This window comes from Ovis aries, chromosome 8 (assembly GCF_016772045.2).
Source record: "Ovis aries strain OAR_USU_Benz2616 breed Rambouillet chromosome 8, ARS-UI_Ramb_v3.0, whole genome shotgun sequence".
NCBI lineage: Eukaryota > Metazoa > Chordata > Mammalia > Artiodactyla > Bovidae > Ovis > Ovis aries.
The window spans coordinates 82,423,611-82,441,373 of NC_056061.1; the positions used below are offsets into that span (position 1 = coordinate 82,423,611).

Here is a 17,763-nt window from a genome sequence, read left to right on the forward strand (position 1 = left end):
ATTCTGTTTAGGAGGCTGCTGTGATTCACTGAGAAGCCCTCTGCTATGTACGGGTGGTTTTATGCCAGGTGTTTACATCTGGTCAACAGGCCGTGGCTAAAACAGAAGGAGTAAGGGTTGAGGGGAGATAACAGACACCGCCTTCGGAAGTGATAGCTTTTCCTGTCTGAAAGTAGTCTTACTCCCAAGGAGCGGAGCTTCCCCAGGGAGCACTCTGAGAGCTCTGACCACAGTGCAAACACCGCCTTCTTCACCTAAGCGTGGTCTCCTTCAGTTTTCAGCCTCTTTGCCACCAAACAAACTTTACTCTCTACATCTGTGCCCAGTGGCGCCTTCCTGTCAATCTCCTCACTACTCCTAGGGGCAGACACACAGGTAAACACGGGCCAGTCCGTGCCTGGATCACAGTGAGGGGCTCAGGTTTAATGTGCAATGGGGAGCCATTTGGAGGGCTCCATGCAGGAGTATGACCTGATCGAACTTTTGTTTTTAAATCACTGCAGCTGCTGAGGACACAGAACTGGAGACAGCAGCTGGAGATTGAAGCAGTGTCTATAGCTCCTAGAGGCGGTGGAGACATGATAAGGAAGCTTTCTAGATGCAGCAAGAAGGTGAACTTGTCTCCCAGGTATGGACAAAGAATGTAGCCTGCCGTTACACTAAACAGAAAATGGTGCCCACCATCAAGCCATCAGCCACTGCAGCACCCTCTACCCACTGCGCACCCTGGGGGAATTCCGGATGGAGGAAAACAGAGAAAATTCTGCGCTCTGGATACTGGCCCGAGGTGATGAAGATGCATATCTAATAAATAATTTCAATGAGCCCAGATTCTTGCATCTTCCCATACACAGACAAGCACTAAAATCATTAACTCAAGATGTGTTTTTGTGTGCGTGTGATTAGTAATAATCTTTGATGTTCAACCACAGGGTTTTTTTTCCCAACAAGAAACTCATATATCCTGGCTCCTCCCTCACCTCTTTGGAGCAGTTCCTTGGAGCTACCTTAGCTACAGTCCTCAATAAGGTCCCCAAATAAAACTAAACCTGGAACTCTAGGTTGTGCATTTTTCTTTAGTTGACATAGTGAGCCTCTCCCATGACAAACATGCTTAGTAAAATATAGCAAAACTATTTTGAAACAAAGTCAAGCTCTAAAGAAAATAAAAAAGAAATAAAGGGAAACCCCTGGGTGCTAGAACTGAACTGAAAACAACTTTCAGCAGAAGTGGTCAGCACATCAGTGATGAGGTAAAATGCCTGCAGGCCCCCGAGGATGGGATAGTAACACCTGTTCAGGGGTCACATCACCACAGAAGATGGGGTTTGAGACTCACATTCTTTGGGAGCTAGATCCAAGGTCTCTATTTAAAGGGAGAACCCTGCAAAGTTGGCCTCCTTGACTATAAGAGAGTCTAGAAAAACTCTGCTCACCAGCCCATGAGCAAGAAGCCTGTCTCTGCTGGGGCTTTGAGTGGGAAATCACAATCACAATCTATATCACCCACAGGTATATCTGAATTCACACTACCAATATGCTCAAGAAATTCCAAGCCAAGGAATTAATATAAAAAAAAAAATTAGTCCCATTATAGTGAACCCTTGGGGTATCCAAAAGAAGCAAACATAAAAATTTCTCTGTAGCAATAAATTTAGAATCTGACGTACTTGGGACTCCCATAGAAAACAATCAGTCTAGCTAAAGATAAGCTCACAGTAAAAATGATTAACGCGTGTTAATCCACAATATAACATAATGGGGAGCCTCCACAAATAGGAATCAACACTCCAGTATACTGAAATAATAAAAAGAGACTTTAAAATTATTTTTAAATGAAGGGAAGAACAGAACCAGGATGAAGGAACAGGATACTATGAGAAAGAGATGACGGTGGCCAGGAGTAAGCGGCTGCAGTGAAGATGGTGAGGCAACTGGAGTCAAGTCGTATGTGGAGGAACAGCTTACACTAACTGCTGATCAACTGAACATGGAGGAGAAGAATTAAGAATTCCTAGGCTTTAGCTTAAACAACTACATGGATGCTCTGCCCTCTACTGAAACAAAACAGACTAGGGGAGGAAGAGCTTTGTGGAGGGAGGGAGGGAGAATTCAGTATGTATAATTGGGATGCCTGTTAAACATCCATGTAGAGACATCAAGAAGGAGGCTACAATATTTAAACCTAGAGCTTAGGTGAGAACACAGGTTAGAGATGTTGAATTCAGGCATCACCAACACAGAGGTAATATTTAATAGCCTTGTCAGTTACTACCTATTCATTCTTCAAGATCCAACTTCAGAGGACATCCTATAGAGCTTTTTCAACATGACCTCTTACAAAGAGTGATGAGATCCTAGATCTCTCTTACATGCTCCGTATCTCTCTTACATGCTCTATAACTTTATTTATTACCTGTTTCCCCATTATCCCAAACACCTAGCCCAGGATGTGGCAGACAACCAGGAATCAGTAGTAAGTTTATTCAGTTCCTAGATGAATGACTGCCCTAAAGCTCTAAGTGCTAGCCCCTAGCACAACATTTTAGAAAAGTGGACACTCCAAGATATTTACTAACTGAATAAAAGATCTAACCTTCTGAGCAGCTAGACTTTGACTGCTCTCACTCAGAGCCAAAGCTGTAAAACACTGGATACACTCGTCCAGGTCTGTTTGAGGTAAAGAAGCCAGCAAGTGTCTGAGCTCTTCTTCAGTGGAAGAATCCTGAAATAAAGGGAAAAAATTCTTCATAATTAAACTCAACAATTGAGTATAATGAAAAGCACCCAAAGAATCTAAGCCAAAACAAAACAGGAGAGTTAAATCAGTGCTTTTAGTCTTGAAGCCGGTCACCCACCCTGGTAAAAGAGGATTGTTTAATTTTGAATTCCATACTTTCATGTCTACTACCTCAGCCTGAAACACCTATTGGAATTTATCGCTCAAGATTTCACCTCATGGGCCACTTAACATCTTGACTCAAAATGAATTATTACACTCTTTAATTAAAGCTGGCTTTTTAATATCCATAACTTGTTCCTATTGTTCTGATTTTCAACAATAACTTATATCTAGTACAGTTTTTTTTCTGTTTTTTAAAAACTCATGGCAAAGTTTTCAGATTTTCACTTTCTAGGAAAGCCTAGGAAAAGCGCTTAAGAAACATGCTCTAATATCTTTATTAGTGGTTAGCAATATCCATGTATAGGAATACAGGGAGACCTGGCGTGCTGCAGTCCACGGGGTCTCAAAGAGTCGGACACGACTTGGCGACTGAACAACAACATTATAATACATTAGTATCTGAATGCAGTGGCTCTCCAGGGGCTGTTTTGTACCCTAGGAAATATTTAGAAATATCTGGAGACATTTTTGGTTGTTACAACTGGGGGGTGCTACTGTCATCCAGGGAGTAGCTGCCACTGTGTACAGAACAGCTTCCAACAACAAAGAATTATTTGACCCAAAATATCAGTAGTGTTGAGACTGAGAAAAACTGATCTATAGCGATCTTAGTACAAAGGACCAACTGATGGATGCTGATATGCTAAGAAGCCACCCTCTGGTATAAAGAGACTCCCAACTCCACAAAGCGGAAAATAATTTAGGAGAAATAGCACCTCCTGAGGAATCAAAAAACCTTAGAATGGAAGCTACAATTTCAGGTTTACACCCTAACTGACCTGCTTGTGAGAAGCAGCCAAAAAATTGTTTTTTGAATGGTTATTTTGCACCCAAAGTGAAGATGATATATTAAACTTTTTTTCACTCAGTAGATTATTTTTACTTACTTCTTTTAAAGATGGCAGAGGAGGAGGGTGGAGAAAAAAACGAAGATCACTCTCTTTGCTTCGTGCCAAACCAGTAAGAGTTCTCATATCACAGGCTTGAGCAATTATCCTGTACTGGTAATCTATTGCAGAAGTATGCTGTTAGCACCCAACTTAGCCTATGGTTGTTGCAAAGATTAAATGAAGAACATAATTTTTAAACTATAAGTTTGTAATTCAAAATTTTGCTGTATTTATAATACCAATAAGCTAAATATCCAACATTTCCATGACTGATCTAATTCTCAACACATATCTAGACATATCACAGTCTAACTAACCTTTTTGAAAAAATAAACCTCAAATGTGAAACCTGACAGATCAGAACCAATTTAATTTCTTCTCCTTTAAAAAAGAAATTCCAGCATTCAAAAGCTATTTTGATCACTACTCAAAACCCTGCAAGGAAATCAAACCAGTCAATCCTAAAGGAACTCATCCTAAATATTCACTAGAAGGACTGATGTTGAAGCTCTAATACTTTGGCCACCTGATGCAAAGAGCCAACTCATTGAAAAAGACCATGATGCTGGGAAAGACTGAAGGCAAAAGAAGAGGGTGGCAGCAGATGAGATGGTTAGATAGCATCACTGACTCAATGAACATGAGTTTGAGCAACCTCCGGGAGACAGTGAAGGAAAGAGGAGCCTGGCATGCTACAGTCCAGTGCAGCAAAGAGTCAGACATGACTTAGCAACTGAACAACATCAACAAACATCTGCGGTTCCATTTAGATCCATCATCCCCTGGTACTGCTATGGTGCTCTGGCATTTCATGATGCTGATGAATAATCTGAGGTCCCAGATAGCAGTACTTTGGTTTAGCCTTCCTGATTTCACTGTTCCATTCTTTATGTACTGCTATAGAGTGAATGTTTGTGTCCCTCCCAAATATGTGTGTTGGAACCTAATCCCTAATGTCAAGGGATTTAGTGGCAGGGCCTTTACAAGGTGATTTAGAGCGCTCATGACTGGGATTAGTGCTCCTGTAAAAGGGACCCCCGAGAGTTCCCTCCATCCTTACCAGACACCAGGGTGCCACATCTGCTGCCCTGATCTTGTATTTCTCGGCCTCCAGAAAACCGTGAGAAATAAATTTCTGTTGTTTATAAGCTACCTGAAAAGTGAAAGTCACTCAGTCGTATCTGACTCTTTGCAACCCCATGGACTATATAATCCATGGAATTCTCCAGGCCAGAATACTGGAGTGGGTAGCCATTCCCTTCTCCAGGGGATCTTCCCAGCCCAGGATCGAACCCAGGTCTCCCACAATGCAGACATATTCTTTACCATTTGAGCCACCAGGGAAGCCCAAAATAAGCTACCTAGTCTATGACATTTTGCTACAGCATCCCAAATGGATTAAGACATGTGTCAAAAAAAACAAACCTGCAACCACTGGAGGAGACATTATTTTTAATAATGGCCCTACGTAACCTGGGTGTCAGAATCAAGTGTGGAACTTTTTCAAAATCTGCATGCCAAGGCTCCAACTTTGATGTTTCTGATAGAGCAGAAATCTGAATGGAGTCTTGGAAGGCAGATTTTGAAACAGATTTTTATTCTAAACCTCCACTCACATTCTCCACTGAACTAGTTCAGTTCAGTCACTCAGTCATGTCCGACTCTTTGCGACCCCATGGACTGCAGCACACCAGACTTCCCTGTTCATCACCAACTCCCAGAGCTTGCTCAAACTCATATCCATCAAGTCGGTGATGCCATCTAACCATCTCATTCTCTGTTGTCCACTTCTCCTCCTGCCTTCATTCTTTCCCAGCATCAATGTCTTTTTCAATGAGTTAGTTTTTCACATCAAGTGGCCAAAGTACTGGAGCTTCAGCTTCAGCATCAGTCCTTCCAATGAAGATTCAGGACTGATTTCCTTTAGGGTTGACTGGTTGGATCTCCTTGCAGTCTAAGGGACTCTCAAGAGTCTTCTCCAACACCACAGTTCAAAAGCATCAATTCTCTGGCACTTAGCTTTCTTTATAGTCCAACTTTCACATCCATACATGACTACTGGAAAAACTATAGCTTTGAGAAGATGGACCTTTGTTAGCAAAGTAATGTCTCTGCTTTTTAATATGCTGTCTAGGGTGGTCATAGCTTTTCTTCCAAGGAGCAAGTGTGTTTTAATTACCTCCACCATAGTTTGGTCTCAGGTCAAACAACAGGGAGGGAACACAGCCCAGCCCATCAATCAACAGAAAACTGGATTAAAGATTTACTGAGCATGGCCTGGCCCATCAGGATAAGACACAATATCCCCCTCAGTCAGTCTCTCCCATCAGGAAGCTTCCATAAGCCTCTTATCTGTCAAAGGGCAGACAAAATGAAAACCACAGTCACAGAAAACTAATCAAACTGATCACATGGCCCACAGCCTTGTCAAACTCAATGAAACTATGAGCCATGAAACTAAGGCCATCCAAGACAGATGGGTCATGGTGGAGAGTTCTGACAAAACGTGGTCTACTGGAGAAGGGAATGGCAAACCACTTCAGTGTTCTTGCCTTGAGAACCCCATGAACAGTATGAAAAGGCAAAAGATATGACACTGAAAGATGAACTTCCCAGGTTGTTCGGTAGGTGTCCAACATGCCACTGGAGAAGAATGGAGAAATAACTCCGGAAAGAATGAAGAGACGGAGCCAAAGTGAAAACAACACCCAGTTGTGAATGTGACTGGTGATAGAAGTGAAGTCTGATGCTGTAAAGAGCAATATTGCATAGGAACCTGCAATGTTAGGTCCACGAATCAAGGAAAATTAGAAGTGGTCAAATAGGAGATTGCAAGAGTGAACACTGACATTTTAGGAATTAGTGAACTAAAATGGACTGAAATGGGTGAATTTAATTCAGATGACCATTCAGATTAAGTAAGCTTATTTTTACATTATAAATTACTACAGTCACCAATCAGTCAAACTGACTAACTCGTATGGAGACAGAGATCTTATTCTGAAACTAAACTTTTCTTTGAGAACATTATTTTTTTTACATGTTTGTGAAAGTGAAAGTGTTAGTCACTCAGTTGTATTCGACTCTTTGTGACCCCATGTAGTCTGCCAGGCTTCTCTGTCCATGTAATACTCCAGACAAGAATATTGGAGTGGGTTGCCATTTCCTCCTCCAAGGGATGTTCCCGACCCAGGGATCAAACCCAGGTTTCCTGCATTGCAAGCAGATTCTGTACTGTCTGAGCCACCAGGGAAAGCGCAAAAAGCAAAAGTGAAGTTGCTCAGTCATGTCCGACTCTTTGTGACCCCGTGGACTGTAGCCCACCAGGCTCCTCAATCCACGGAATTTTCTAGGCAAGAATATTGGAGTGGGTTGCCATTTCCTTCTCTAGGGATCTTCCCGACCCAGGGATCAAACCTGGGTCTCCCGCATTTCAGGCAGACGCTTTACCGTCTGAGCCACCAGGGAGGCCCTCTACTAACGAAGCATCCTTTAGCCCCTGTACTATATTCAGAGCAGATCTGAGCTCTTGCTCATGTACTTTTACCACAGAACCTGCAATTGTAAATACAATTAAATATTAAAAACCTTTCTTAAAAAACAAACATACACATGCCAATTAGGTACATTTGCCTAATTATTATATTAAAGCCAAAGAGACTGTCAACCCAAAGCACGTATCGCTTTGGTACAGCCAGTAATTAAAATATATCTCATTAAATAGGAATGAAAAAACATGCCAACACATTAAGCTATACCTATCAGAATCAAGAGTTTCTCCCATCAAGTATAAAAAGTTCATTCTGGTAGAAAGTTTATACAAATATATCTACCTCCATTTTCAGGGGGTTCTTACCAAACACCCCGTGGCTACCAGGCCAGCAGTTTTCGTACTTTATCACTGGAGTTTCTTTTTTTTTTTTTTTTTTCAAAGATTACACGTGAAGATGGAGTTTCTTTTAAAGTTTTTGAAAATATCGTTTACACGTTAATATTTCCTGAATTATTCTCCTTCTTTCATGTCTCTGGCCCTTCATTTCACATCAGAGATCACGAGCTTGCCAACGTGTGCGGCGTGCGCAGACGTCTCCTTACCGTGCCAGTGACGGGCCTCCGACATCTCCTGGACGGCCTGCAGTCGGGCTGCTCTGTCATCTGACCGGCTCTTCCTCAGCAGCAGCCACACGGCGCAGTCATGATCTTCTATATCGACTGTACTAAAAGTGTCTTCGCGATAACAAAAAAAGACAATGTGGACTGTTAAAATGTTTTCATCCTCACATGTAAGACGGTAGTTTGTTAAGTATCTGAAATCTACAACAGGGAAGTTAAATCCATCTCCAGGTGTTGATGACTGAGAGGCTTGTTCTCAGTTCTGTCATATTATGACGTTTATTACATATAATATGTACGTGGTTTTGTTTTAAATATTATGTTGGCTTTCACGATAAGGTCTTTGTTTCTTTTTGGCTCCTTTTCCCTAAAGAAACTTTTTATTATGAGAAATATCAAGTATATGAGATAGATTAAAATAATAATATATTAACAGCCACATGTTTACCACAACTAGATTTAACAAATGTTCTTATTTTGCCATAGCTGTTTAATCTTCATGGTGCATATATTTTATTTTACTTTTTTGCTGTGCTGAGCAGCTTGTGGGATCTTAGTTCCCTGACGAGGGATTCAACCCAGGCCCTTGACAGAGAAAGCGTATAGTCCTAACCACTGGACCGCCAGAGAATTCCCCTGGGTGTGTATATACTTTTTTTCTAAACTGTGTAAAAGAAAGTTGCAGAAGTAATGATATTTTACCCTTTCATAATTCTAAATGCATCTCCTAAGAATAAGCCTACATTCTCCTGTATAATCACAATGCCATTATAACACCTAAGAGTACTAACAAAAATCTTCCAGATCGTCTAAAAATAAGTCTAACTCCATATCCAAATTCCTGCAACTTTTCTCAAAATATCTTTAGAGCTGTTAAAAAAAAAACAACAAGATTTAGTTAAGTCTCTTTAGTATCTTAATTCTAGAAAGTTTTCCCACCTTTCCTTTTTCGTCACACCAACTTTGTAAAGAGATGAGGTCAGCCCTTTTACAGCTAGCTCCACAATGTAGATTTGCCTAATTGTGAATCTATATTTTTGATGCAATATGAGAAAGCATGGAAATGATTTTCTAACAAATAATTTTGAAATATTCATCAAGAGAGTCTCAATATTTATTTGGGCTTCTCTGGTGGCTCAGAGGGTAAAGCGTCTGACCCGGGTTTGATACCTGGGTCAGGAAGATCCGCTGGAGAAGGAAATGGCAACCCACTCCAATACTCTTGCCTGGAAAATCCCTAGGATGGAGAAGCCTGATAGGCTACAGTCCATGGTGTCATGAAGAGTCGGACAACTATCTAAAAATAATGCACCCATAAAGATAGAAGGAAAGATCTTTCCAAGGCATCAAGTCCTTAAAATTAAGTATAGCCCAAGAGAACAAGGTTATTCAATTTTCATAGATGCAATAAATCTTAGCACAAGAAATGGAAAAAAAAAAAATCTCAGGTTGATCACTGAATGACTTTCAGATTACTGATAAGGATTCTCAATTAAATATGTGATACTTACCAGCAAATGGACCCCGAAATATCCTGGCTGATGTTGCCAATACTTTTCTTACTGCTTTGTGAAGCTCTTTTCTTGCCTGGTAGGTGATTCCTAGAATGATTACAGATGTAAATAAAACCAAATAGGTACTCTTAATGCTGTGCTCCAATACTTCAAAGAAAAATGTATATATTAAGTTCCAATTTTTTAAAAAGAAAATGTAAAACAGCATCTTTTTTTACTGTCACTATTAAAGCAACTAAAACCATTATGGGAACAGAGTCCGAATTCCCACCCCCGCTCCAAAATTGCTTTCCTAGTCAGGGAAAAGGTGAAAACAAAACAAAAGCAAACACACTAACTCAAGCTAACAAAAATCCTCATATACAACACGGGGTTAGCTATATGTGAGAAAATGTCAGTTAAAAATACCCCTCTTAAAGTGAAAAGTAGAGATACCTGACTGATGAGATTCAGCTTTACTGTATGAGTAAATTGTATCCTATAAAAATTAGCTCTGTAACTGATGTAACACACCGTGAAAGCATGTGAAATAAGGAAGGTACACTAACAATACATACAGACTGGAGAGGGCGGTGATAGATACAGCTGCAGACGGGGGAGCAGCAGAACCTGCCTGACTCGGGGAATGTCAAGTGCTCGTAGGCATGGTTATTCTGGCTGACGATGTACAACAGGCAGCTGTAAATCTAGTGTGATGACGTGCCAGGCTACCCATATCCTGATGAAAAGATACTCTGCTCTAAAAGTTCATGTTCACCAAGCAACCATGTGATTGCTAACTGGGTTTCCATCTGACCTAAATATGGAGGAGGGGAGTGTTTCGACTAGTAGAGCCAGGCTTTCCAACCTTAATGACACATTTTTTTTTTCCCCTCTGTAAATAAGTTGGTATTCATATTTATGAATCCATCCCATGAGTTTAGGCTGCATAATAATAAATGCTTTAGAGCAAAAATACCCCTGAGCTAAGTGACAAAAATCATGTTTTTATGCTTGCTAAACTGAGGACCAGCCTCTGAACTGACAGTCCTCAGGAAGTAAAGAACTCCAAGTGAAAGTGAAAGTGAAACTCGCTCAGTCATGTCTGACTTTTTGTGACCCCATGGACTGTACAGTTCATGGAATTCTCCAGGCCAGAATACTGGAGTGGGTAGCCTTTCCCTTCTCCAGGGGAATCTTCCCAACCCAGGGATCAAATCTAGGTCTCCCGCATTGCAGGTGGATTCTTTACCAGCTGAGCCACCAAGGAACTCCAAGTTTAGACTAAAACAGTTGGCTAGTCTTCATATCTGCGTTAAATATTTGAAGTCCAAAATTTGATTTTCAATTAATTCCTTAGGAACTTGGCTCTTACAGGTCTGGTTGTCCTTACAGTTAGCTAAACCTGTTTTATTAATATTGTATTCATTTTAAATTTTTTTCATAGTTTTTTCTTCAAGTTTTATTGTGCTACAATTGACATATAGGTCCATATAAGTTTAAAGTAAACAGCGTAATGATTTGACTTACATACATCATGAAACGAGTACCATAACGTTTAGTGAATATCTATCATCTCATGGAAACAAAATTAAAGAAATAAAAAAAGAATTTTCCACTGTAATGAAAACTCGGAGAATTCATTCTCATAATCACTCTCATATATAACATACAGCAGTGTTAGTTACATTTATATTTATTAATGTATGTTACAACCTGAGTACTTGTTTATAACTGGAAGTTTGTACATTGTGACCACCTTCATCCAATTCTCCCTGCCCCCACGTGCCCTACCAATGGTAAGTACAAATCTGATCTCTTCTCTGAGTCTGTTTGTTCTTGATGTATAATTGACTTACAACATTGTGTTAGTTACTGATATTGTTGTTTTTGTTTAGTTGCTAAGGCCTGTCTGACTCTGCAACTCCATAGACTGTAGCCTGCCAGGCTCCTCTGTCCATGGAGTTCTCTAGGCAAGAATACTGGAGTGGGCTGCCATTCCCTTCTCCAGGGGATCATCCCAACCCAGGGATCAAACCTGTGTCTCCCGCATTGACAGGCAGATTCTTTACCACTGAGCAACCAGGACTGTTGATATCACAACACAACAATCACTGGGGCAGGACCTATGGATTTTTTATATCCTTCATTTTTCTACTTTTCTCTGTTCTGTACCTAATCCTCCCGATCACTTTTAAAACTGGGTGGTTGGGGAGAAGCTTTTCCTTCACAAAGTTATTTCATTTTAGTTTCATACTGTTAATATGGCTGGGAGACAGTTAAGAAAATGTTCCTTTACTGTGAAACATTTTAGTTCTAATTTCTGCCAGTCACATGAAGTAATTTCATACTTCTATATATTTCAAAACGATCAGCACGCTAAATCTAGCTATCATCTCTCACCATACAAGAGTAGTGCATAATTATTGACCACATTCCCCACACTGAACACTTTATATCTGTAACTCATTTATTTATAACCAAAAAATTGTACCTCTCCGTCTCCCTCGCCTATTTCTCTCCTTCCCCAAACCCCACCCCTCTGGCAGTCATCTGTAGGTGTTCTCTATAAATGATTGGGTTTCTGTTTTGTTTACTCATGTTCGATTTTTAGGTTCCACATATACATGAAATCACACAGTATTTTGTCTTTCTCTGTCTGACTTATTTCAATCAGCATTATACCCTCTGGGTCTATTGTGTTGTTACAAATGGCAAGGTTTCATTCCTTTTTATGGCTGAGCAATATTCCGTTGTGTATATATACACACATATCTTCTTTATCCATTCATCTATTGATGGGCACTTAGGTTGCTTTCATATCTTGGCTATTGTAAATAATGCTGCACTGAATAGAGGGGTGGATAATCTTTCAGAATTTTCTTTGAATAAATACCCAGGGATGGAATTGCTGGTTCTAATATAGTTCTATTTTTAATTTTTTAAGGAATCTGAATACTGTTTTCCATAGTGTTTGTACCAATTTACATTCCTAAATACTCATTTTTTAAATTCAATAACTAGCTTCCATTGTTCACAAAGATGGGATTACTTTACCATGAACTTACCATGATTTTCTGTTTTATCTAAAGAAACTGTGTGCACATATATATATGACTTCATTTTTTCTCTTTCTACCACTTGAGTATCTAATGTCAAAGACTTCTTCAAGGCCAGAACTTCATATGTAATAAATAAAGAGCCTCTTAAAAAGAAACAAAAAATTCATCATAAACATATAATCTAAATATAACACAGGAACCACTCTTTTTTAAGAAGCTTTCTGTAGAACTTTTTCTTTCTTTTTTATTGGGAAACATAGTATGAATACGGTAATGTGTATATAACATACATTATACATATATATATAAACACAAATGTATATACACACTTCAGCTTAACAAATAATAACAAATATCTGCATTACATTCCCAGGCAAAAAACATTAACAGTACCCAGAAGCCCACAGTGCATCCCTCCCTGATCCTGACCCTGTCTCCCATCTTTATAGCCAATTATTATTCTCTGATTATAATAATATCCTTGTTATTCCTTATAGTTCACCACCTAAACACAAACCTTTAAACAACAAGGCTTAATTTTGTCTGTAAATTTCAAAGGAATGGAATCTCACTGTATGTATCCTTTAGTTCAGCCTTCTTCCTGTGGGATTCACCCATGTTGTTACATGTATCTGGAGTTCAGGCATTTATATTTTCACATGGTATGTGATTCATCCACTGTGTGGCTATATAACGACTTACTTATCCATTCTACCACAGATGGGCATTTAGGGAATTTCTGTTTTGAGTCAATCACAGTGTGTTATATATACGTCATATACATCTGCACTGTATGCATGTGTATATGTTCCTCTAAGATGCAGACTCATGTTCTATAGATACATACGTTCCTCTAAGATACATACTTAGAAGTAAAATTACAGACTTTCTGAAAGTATATATATATATATTGTTCAACTTTACTAGATAATGCCAAAGTGTTTTTTAAAAAGATTAGTCAATCTGTACTCCTTAACACCAGCATATGAAAATTTCTTCTCTCCTAAGTGTTAAACCTAAAATCAAATATTAGAAGTGAAACACAAAGACTTCTCTGACGACCCAGTGGTTAGGACTCTGCCCTTTCACTGCCAAGGGCCTGGGTTCAGTCCTTGGTTGGGAAACTAAGATGCCACAAGCTGCACAGTGGAGGTGGGGGGGGGAGCCAACTAGAATTTGTTTTTAAGTGAAATACAATGTTGCATATCCTAAAGTGAAGGATTTTTCCCCCTAGTCTGACTGAACTACACACTCCTTATTATCCAGACACAAAGGCTGCACTCTGTGAACTCAGAGCTTAGAAACAATAGTTATATGAAGCCTTTTCCTGAGCTTCCCACCCTATAGCAAAAGCAAGGAAGACAGAAAGGCCAGACACTGCCAGCGCCAGAAGAATGGGGAGAAAGCTCTCGAGGGTCATCACCTCTCTGGGGGTAGCGACCAGAGCAGCCAAAAGGAACAAATCTATTCAGTATTTTTATCACATGTTTCATGAAAGACAAAATTCTTTACTAGAAATTGTGATTTTTCACAATATTCCTGAATTTTACTGTGATATAAACAAAGAAACTGCATCATAGAAAAGAATGTAACATTTATCTTTTGCCTGGAATGAGTCCAAAGAAAAAAAATCCTCTAAATATGTTCTGTCTTACCTTACAATGTCATGGAGAAATGTATGTATTTGGATAAAATGGCAAATATATCTACTTTATCATTTTAGCATCTAAGACTTGATTTCATATTTACACTAATGAAAAAGAATATTATTAACAGAAACACTAGAGCAGCATTGGACATACACTTAATATATATCCATCCCTCCTCTCCAAAAAGAAGAAAAGAGAATAAAAAATATCAACCTTTGGAAGCAAATCACTCCATTCATTAAACATGTGCCTCTGAAATAGCATGAAATGGGAATGGTTTTCTCAGTCAACCTCAGTTCCTTTCATAACAGCTTTATGGTGACTCGAAGGACTTTCAAAAATAACTTTGACTATAGTTGATTTCAGCTTTCTTGAACCTCTTCATAACCTAACACAAGATATGATTTTAAGTATGTGAAAGTTCATCAGTGAGTGCCTGCTCTGTACCTGCCAAGTACTTTCCTCAGAGCAACAGTGCCAGGGGGCAGAATTCCCAGATCTACACTTAGATCCAAGAGAAAACACTCTTCAGGGCTTAAAGTAACTGGATCAAGACAACACTGAAGTGACAGACCAGTGATTAACCAGTGATGAATCCACATGCTCAGATTCTAAAATCTATACCCTTTCAGCACCCCTATGCTACCTGAAAATTACTCCCACTGAGCTCTCAAACAGTAGTATAATGAAGTCAATTAATATTTCACAGTTGACACTTACCCTAAAATAAGTGATCCAGTAAGCTTTATTATATTTCCTTCGAAAAGAAAGGGAAAAAAAGACAATGTCAATGTATAATTTGTTGGCTGTATAGAAGCTTTGTTCAGGGTTTTGTTCAGAGCTTCAAATAATGCTGCCAAGAAAACATTTCTCCTCCCTCCTGAGGGTTAAGGAACTCTCCACTGACTTCCACACGTGTCAGCCCAGGGAGAAGGCCGTTCCCCCCAATTCTAGGAAAGGGTTCCGGAACAGGAAAGAGGACAATTCCAGGAAGTCTTCTTTATTCCAAGACGGCTCCCTGGACTTTCCCAGGAGCAGCTGGTTTGTTTCCTCCTATACTGCCACCACCTGTTTCTTCACACCAGGATGTTTCTCTTTCACTAAGCCCTAGAAACAGAATGCAGACTCACAGCCTTTTCTGCTACCCTACAGTATATTCACTCCTCTTGAGTTTGTTCTGCTAGAAGTGATGAGAGAAGAAAAGTTCCCTTCTCTGTTCCACTCTTCTTTGTATTTTTAAAATACAAAATCACAGAATTTTCTAGATGAAAAGGATCTACCCTAAAAACTGATCTCTCTTAAAGACCAAAAGGAAGCTCCATGAGGACAGACTTTGTCTTATTCAATACTGTACCCTCGGGGCCTAGTAACAGTACCCAGGACATAGCAGAATGAATGAAAGACGGCCTAGGCTAATATTCTCATTTTACAAATAAAGGTTAGTAATAAATAACATAAATACAGACTTTGTCTTATTCAATACTGTACCCTCAGGGCCTAGTAACAGTACCCGGCACATAGCAGAATCAATGAAAGATGGCCTAGGCTAATATTCTCATTTTACAAATAAAGGTTAGTAATAAATAACATAAATATTTACAAATAGACAGTAGATTGGTGCTAGATCTTAAGTTCTTAGAAGGCAAGCGAAACATCTTCCTGGCTCTCCACTGAATTCCCAGAACCTAATAACATGGGCCTGGCACCAGTTTTATAGGAGCTTAATAAACAGCTGCTGAAGAATGCAGTGAGACTTGAATTTACAAGGATGAGTATGAACCTGACAGGAACAAAGGGAGGGGGAGAGTCCCAAGAAGAAGGACTATGCATGGCTCTGGGCCTACAAACTGGGGGTGAACCATCAGTACAGAAAAGTTGTAAACAAATCTGAGATTTATCACGGATTAAATAAGTTTTTGCGGACCACCCTGGAAACTTAACCAGAATTCTATCACTGTTTCTACAAGAAAATACTGTCGTTTTAACTGTACTCACTGATATCTCTCCAGTATGTGCTGCTTTTTGGCGGAGGAGTCGAGGTTCCCATTCTTCTCCAGCAGATGACACAATAAGCAGCCAGGGACATTCTGTGCGTTTAGAACAATTGCAACAGATTTAATTTAGCATGTAATTAGAAATATTTCTTTTAACTATAAGAACACAGCATTACAGAACAGTTCCACTGCTCTAAAAATTGTACGTTATACATTCATCCCTTCCCTCTACCCTCCTCTAAACCCTGGCAAACACGCGCCTTTTTACTATCTCTATAGTTTCGTCACTTACAAAATGTTATTATAATTGGAATCATACAAGGAAAAAAAAAAAAAGAACATGTCACAATCACAGTAGATTGACCACAGAGTTAGATGTTTCAAGATTTGGAAAAAAAAACTTTTCTATTAAAACAAAATTTCTCCCTTAAAAATTTAAAGCAGACATTAGCACAGTATTTTGCTGGTACCTTGATGATTATTATTCAAACTGTATCCAATTGTGATCAATGATTAGTAGAAAATAGAAAAAGAGGTTATTGAGAATATCAATATAGGTTTCAAAAAACTTTAAATGCCTTTGCTATATGTACACATATATATATGCATATAGATAGATACTTATATTTATCTTTGGTGACTGTGAAGTCCCTACAGAAGTGAAAAGCACTCTGAATGGAAGATATACTTAGGACCCATGGAAGTATTTAGCTTTTCTTCAAATCCTTTAAGATGGTACCCAATATTGTTTAAAATCTTTGAAATTTAATTGTTACTTCTTGGCATCCTGACAAAGAAGATGCTGCTCAACTATCTAATCACTCACCTTTCATGCAACGATTTAACCAACTAAGTGAAGATGATCTAAATATGATGCGATGGTTTTTAGAACACCTCAGTATTCTAGAATCAGGCTGTCTCCGGATGAAACATTTCTTTTTTCTTTTGGAATAAGAGAAAAGAAAGAAGATGCCTTGAGGAACTCGTGAGAAATGGTCTTTTAGTTTATTTTAATACAGTAAAAACATCTGGCAGCCTTAGAGAGATTAGGGGGAAAATAATGTAACTAATGCTTGGTATACATGTGTAAGAAAATCTGTAGGAATAACACAAGATAACAAGCTTAAAATTTTTTCTTGTGGCTCTAGTACATCAACTGATGACCAAGCAAACTGTTTAAGCAACAGGTAAACTTGTAAAGATCACTGTTTTAAACGTCACTGTTTCTTATTTTCTCACTTGTTTAAAGGGTTGCTGTCACTTCACAAAAACCTTCACAGTATTAACTTAAACACACACACACATACCCGAGTGGGTTCCCCTCCACCGCGTCCTGAATATGTCTGAGTGCAGCAGAAATCTACTTCATCTTACTTCCCTCTAGATTTCCTCAAATACCAACACTGGCCCTTTCAGCTTTTTCTAGAATAAGCTGCTCCATATCTAATTCTCTAATGTTCAACTCTCTTAGCATCTCAACTACTTCCAGTTTACTGCTCTCCAGCCTCAACAAACCTTCCATCCTTGGTTTCCCGGGAGTGAGCAGCTGTCTCGTGGTTCTACTTCCTTCCGAACTTAGCCTCAACTCCAGGTGCATCACTTCACCTTCTCCCTACCTGCTCCCTCAACACACCAGTTGAGTGAGCGAGTGAGTGAA

At 39.3% G+C, this 17,763-nt stretch overlaps 1 protein-coding gene across 3 annotated transcripts in view; it reads right to left on the bottom strand.

The window, feature by feature from the left end:
* SERAC1 (serine active site containing 1) overlaps positions 1-17,763 on the bottom strand; it is a 56,008-nt gene that overhangs the window by 25,197 nt on the left and 13,048 nt on the right. For 2 of the 3 annotated variants that reach the window (XM_004011430.6, XM_042253673.2), the window contains 8 exons: positions 16,933-17,048; positions 16,108-16,199; positions 14,833-14,869; positions 12,470-12,606; positions 9,420-9,509; positions 7,891-8,022; positions 3,793-3,914; positions 2,597-2,725 (listed from right to left, as the gene is read on the bottom strand). In XM_004011430.6, coding sequence (XP_004011479.1) covers positions 2,597-2,725; positions 3,793-3,914; positions 7,891-8,022; positions 9,420-9,509; positions 12,470-12,606; positions 14,833-14,869; positions 16,108-16,198 — 738 coding nt within the window. In that variant the 5' untranslated portion in view covers position 16,199; positions 16,933-17,048. The remainder of the gene's footprint in view (positions 1-2,596; positions 2,726-3,792; positions 3,915-7,890; positions 8,023-9,419; positions 9,510-12,469; positions 12,607-14,832; positions 14,870-16,107; positions 16,200-16,932; positions 17,049-17,763) is intronic. The other variant, XM_012183188.5, reaches the window with a different exon arrangement.